We start from the raw sequence: 5,335 nt of genomic DNA, 5'->3' as shown, positions 1-5,335 counted from the left end.
CACCGACAATCGACACTTGTTGACGAACACTTTGCACTCACAAACACCTTTTTATTATTAATATAGACACTTTCACATACAAGCACCTCCGTATTTTACACAAGCACTGAATATTCTATATTTCACACCATAATTTATATATTTTCTAAATTAAATTGCATATTTTCAACCACTTGTGCAAATAACCACAGAAATTCACACACATTTGCCGCTTTTCTTCTGTTTTGCTGGCATATTCCGCATTCGAGGCGAAAATCAAAAATCTGCCGCGGACAGAGTCAAAAGGGAGACGAACTCCTCATCTCAACCTTTCAGATACGGTCAAAATCGGGCCGGCACATTTTCAAAGTAACGAGTTGTCTCTTCTTATACATTTACGTTCTTTGCTCTTAATAATTTTTGTTTCAAAATATCCCTCAAATATGGAAATTACGCAAATCTGGCATCACTGTTTGCTTGGCGTTCACAATAAATTGTTACCTACTGAGAATGATCACTTTTAAGTTAAATGTCATTTTCATGCGCGTGTTTGAGGTTAAAGTTACAATTTCTCAACTTTTCATTCGGTTTATTTCTCAACGTTGTGATTCCAAAAATCTGTGAACAAAAATGGCTTTATCCGTACCAAAAGCTCCAGGAGTCGCGCAAATGCTAAAGGATGGCGCCCGGGTAAGATAAAATATCACATAAATACAGAAATTTTGCTTGTAGCTCAATTGAAAAAGCGGCTGCGCTAACAAAAAAAAAATGGCCAGCGTGCGGCTTCCCCTACATCTGCGACTATTAATTAGTCACATTAGTCATAAATTTACATATAATTTTTTAAATCATCATTTTGTTTTACAAAAATGTACTCATGCTCTTAATTCGTTACAACAGATGTACAGTGGTCTAGAGGAGGCCGTCTATCGTAACATCACTGCCTGTAAAGAATTTGCGCAGACAATGCGGTCCGCCTACGGTCCCAACGGCATGAACAAAATGGTCATCAATCACATTGACAAACAATTTGTAACCAGTGATGCTGGCACCATCATGCAGGAATTGGATGTAGAACATCCAGCGGCAAGACTCATTGTCATGGGTAGCCAAATGCAGGACGCCGAAGTAGGCGATGGCACTAATTTCGTTGTTATCTTTGCGGGTGCACTACTTGAAGCTGCCGAGGAGCTCCTACGGTTGGGTATAACTACCTCTGAAATTGCTGATGGTTATGAGAAAGCTTTGGAAAAAGCATTGGAAATTCTTCCTAAACTTGTATGCCATGAAATTGAGGACTACCGCGATGTGAATAAAGTCACAGAGTGCCTTAAAACAGCTATAATGTCAAAACAATATGGACAGGAAGATTTCCTTACCGAACTGGTAGCAAAGGCCTGTGTTGCGATACTACCAGACCAAGGCACCTTTAATGTAGATAATATCCGTGTTTGCAAAATTTTGGGCTGCGGACTGAATAAATCTGAAGTCGTACATGGTATGGTGTTCAAACGCTATGTCGAAGGTGATGTCACTTTTGCGGAGAAAGCCAAGGTGGCAGTATTCTCATGCCCAATCGACATTATACAGACAGAAACTAAAGGCACTGTATTAATAAAGTCCGCTGATGAGTTGATGAATTTCTCTGCTGGTGAAGAGAGTTTACTTGAGGCCCAAATTAAAGGACTTGCCGATGCCGGTATTAAAGTGGTCGTCTGCGGCGGCAAAGTGGGTGATATGGCCTTACATTTCATCAATAAATACAATCTGATGGCTATACGTTTGAACTCCAAATTTGACTTACGCCGTTTAAGTCGCACAGTAAATGCCACTGTGCTGCCGCGCATCACCACACCCACCAACGAAGAGTTGGGCTACTGCGATAAAGTGTGTGTTGAAGAGCTGGGCGGCACCACTGCTGTGGTTTTTAGGTAGGCAATTTAAAAAATTTATTTCTTATTTAGCAAAACGATCTACCGGCACTTTTTTCAGAAACGAAGGCAAGGATGCCCGTATTTCCTCCATTGTCATACGTGGCGCCACCGACAACTTCATGGATGACATTGAACGTGCTGTGGATGATGGTGTAAATAACTTCAAGGGCTTGACGCGTGATGGACGATATGTGCCTGGTGCTGGTGCCACTGAAATCGAATTGGCCTCGCAACTGGCTATATATGCTGATACCCTACCCGGCCTAGAGCAGTATGCTGTGCGTAAATTCGCAACCGCTTTGGAAGCATTCCCAAAAGCTTTGGCTGAAAACTCTGGTGTGAATGGTACCGATGTTGTAAATGCGCTGTATCTTGCACACAAAAAGTCCAGTGGAAAGAATATTGGCTTCAATATTGAGACCGAAAAAGCAGATACTATCGATGTGACTAAAACACAAATCTACGATCTGTTTCAAGCGAAATACTGGGCCCTGAAATATGCAGTAGGTGCTGCCACTACAATTCTAAAGGTCGATCAAATTATAATGGCGAAACGCGCTGGCGGACCAAAGCCTAGACAGGCCGCGGGCAGCGATGATGAAAGTTAGATTGCCTTAGCAAAGACGTCGGCGTTGGATAAGATCTGCATTAATTTATCACGTATTACCATTTCTCATATTAAAACGTACATAATTTACTTAGTTTTCAGCTACTTACACAATTTGGAAATAACGTTTATAATTAACTAAACAAGCGTTATTCGTATATAGATAAAACTTTTCCATTATTTCGTTTTTTCAGTGTTTTATAAATCACTGAAACTTTGTAAGCAACACATTTTGGAGCATTACTCTTTCAAGTTGGCTACAGCTAGAAGCAACAGAATAATAAATTAACACAAAAAAACTGATTAGTTGCAGTACTAAATTTTTTATTATAAACATACATATGTGGTTCAAAACGGAAAAAGTGTACTATTTAAGAGAATGTGGTTCTCTTTAGATACATTTAACGGATGTTAATTTTGGCCGTTCGGACCAGAGGGAGAGGGGTGTTAGTTGAGTCGGATTGAGCTGGCATGTAAAGAGGTGGTTGGTGTCGTGGGGGGACTCTCCACATGCCGGGCATTGGGGTCGAGTCTGGACAGGTAGCTGTTAAGGCGGCTACAGTATCCAGACCGTAATTGAGCCAGGGTAACGCGGGTCTCTCGTAGCAGTTGAAGCTCCGTCTCTTCTACAGGTGGTGATTGGGCTCGTATTACGGCATTCATAGGTCGAGAGTCGAGGTAGGTAGTAACTGACTCTATGAATGTCGTTGATGGCTCGTCTGTATGTCGTCGGGTCCAATGGTTGGTCTACGTACTGTTGGACTGCGTCCTTGTACACGAATAGGTGCCCACTGACGTGCCTGGGCGGAGGCTCCTCCTGAAGCAACGGTCTGTTAGGGTGTTCACTTCTGTGACACTCCACCAGAAATTGCTTACAGAGCATTTTGTTGTGTTCCCTAACGGGGAGCACTTGGGCCTCACTGTGCAGGTGGTGCTCAGGCGTCATCAGAAGGCACCCAGTCGCTGTCCGGAGTGCGGCGTTCTGACAAGTCTGTAGCTTCGTCCACTGCGTCCAACTAGTCCCCGGCGTCCAAACTGGCGCAGCATAGTTTAGAACCGGCCGGCCAAGTGCCTTGTATGTTGCCAGCAACGTTTCTTTGTCTTTGCCCCAAGTGCTGCCGGCGAGCGACTTGAGGACCTTGTTGCGGCTCTGTACTTTATTGACAATTGCGGTTGTGTGCGTGGAGTAGGAAAGCAGGCTATCGAAGGTGACCCCTAAGATTTTCGGGTTGTTTACAGTCGGTATTGGTGTGCCATCGACGTGTATACCAAACTCTAGCCTGACCTTCTTCGTCCAGGTGGTGAAGAGGGTCGCCGTTGATTTCGTTGGGGAGAGTGTTAGGCTCCTTGCAGTGAAGAAGCGAGAAAGGCTGGAGAGATAGTCGTTCACTTTTGAGCAGAGGTCATCAATTCCATTCCCGGACGCCAAAATCGAGCAATCGTCAGCGTATGAGATCAGGGAAACTCGCTCAGGTGGTTGAGGAAGTTTCGAGATGTAGAAGTTAAATAGTAAGGGGGAGAGAACACCACCTTGTGGAACCCCTTGTTTAATCACGCATTCCCAAAACAGTCGGTTCTACGTACCGGAATGACTCGGGTTTTACCCGACCAAGGGCTGTTGTTTCGGCGACCTAACCCCGCTCAGATCGGCGATACCCCTCAATCATGTTGTTCGTCCATGGAGCAACTCCTTGCAGCCGGATTGCTCCGCATCCTTCTCCGGGCGGGCGTAGAGCCCAACCCCGGACCAGAAGGACGTTTTCTGCTGTGTTTGCAAGAATCGACTCCATCCAAACTCCACTTCGGTTAGGTGCAACTCATGCAACGGATGGAGTCACCTAAGAACCTGCTCTGGTCTTAGGTCTCACCGGGAGTGGACCACAAGCTATGTGGCTCCCTGCTGCTCAAGCCAAACGGCACAATCAGCTTCCACGGCTACCCGCTCGCGCACCGCACCCAACTCCCGAAGAGCCTGCCTCTGGGCAGCAGCAAACCTCCCATACGAAACTCCTACAACTCAACTGCAACGGACTCCAGAGCAAGATTGAGGAGATAGTAGTCTTTATGGGTCGGCATGGCATATTGATAGCTGCGGTCCAAGAAACGAAGTTGCACAGCAACTCAACCCTATTGGGTTGCGCCGCCTACAATGTGCTCCGTAAAGATCGCGAGCGAGATAATGGTGGCGGACTAGTGTTCATCTTACACCACACAGTGCAGTATCTATCGGCTTATCGAAGAAGACATCGACCCGAGGGACACCACCCTAGAATCTCAGGGCATAGCTGTCCGGTCAGGCGATGTCGAGCTCGAAATATTCAACGTTTATATACCCTCTGTCACCTGCTGCCCGGCAGGATATCACTCTGACATAGGTGCGCTACTCAGAGGTGAAAACCGAATGGTAGTAGGTGACTTCAACGCGCACCACGATCTATGGCACTCAAGCCTGGCCAATGATCGTAGGGGAAACCTTTTGGCTGAGCAGATAGACGATTCGACATTCTGCACCATGAAAGACGACGCCCCACCAGGATTATGGGTAGCTGCAGCAGCTCGCCAGACCAAACAATTGCTAGCGCTGGTTTGATAAATAGCATCTCATGACGACCTATGGTAACTCTAGCATCAGACCATCTACCCATAGTCATCTCGATCAATAAGCCCACCGACTTTGCTCCCGCGGACACCGAACCTATACCAACTTCAACAAATCTGATTGGGACGGCTTCGCGGAAGTCACCAAGAGCAGCTTCGCCGCCCTTCCTACACCCACAAACATACACACTGGCGAACGCCAGTTCCGCAGGGTAGT

General features: G+C 46.0%; 1 protein-coding gene across 1 annotated transcript; it reads left to right on the top strand.

Annotated features, from left to right (window-relative positions):
* Positions 1-511: 511 nt before the first annotated feature.
* On the top strand, positions 512-2,823 carry LOC118744231 (T-complex protein 1 subunit theta-like). Its single transcript, XM_036477110.1, has 3 exons — positions 512-669; positions 880-1,910; positions 1,972-2,823. The coding sequence occupies exons 1-3, from the start codon at positions 610-612 to the stop codon at positions 2,519-2,521; spliced, it is 1,641 nt and encodes a 546-aa protein (XP_036333003.1). The 5' UTR covers positions 512-609; the 3' UTR covers positions 2,522-2,823.
* The last annotated feature ends 2,512 nt before the right edge of the window (positions 2,824-5,335 follow it).

Source organism: Rhagoletis pomonella, unplaced genomic scaffold (genome assembly GCF_013731165.1).
Source record: "Rhagoletis pomonella isolate Grant_MI unplaced genomic scaffold, Rhpom_1.0 Rhpom_scaffold_00008, whole genome shotgun sequence".
Lineage (NCBI taxonomy): Eukaryota > Metazoa > Arthropoda > Insecta > Diptera > Tephritidae > Rhagoletis > Rhagoletis pomonella.
Note: the sequence above shows the minus strand (reverse complement) of the source record. Positions and strands in the feature narration are given on the sequence as shown.

Coding starts and splice junctions, on each gene's coding strand:
- LOC118744231 (XM_036477110.1), top strand. CDS start 610: ATGGCTTTATCCGTACCAAAAGCTCCAGGAGTCGCGCAAATGCTAAAG. Junction 670..879: donor TGCTAAAGGATGGCGCCCGG/GTAAGATAAAAT, acceptor TCGTTACAACAG/ATGTACAGTGGTCTAGAGGA. Junction 1,911..1,971: donor ACCACTGCTGTGGTTTTTAG/GTAGGCAATTTA, acceptor CACTTTTTTCAG/AAACGAAGGCAAGGATGCCC.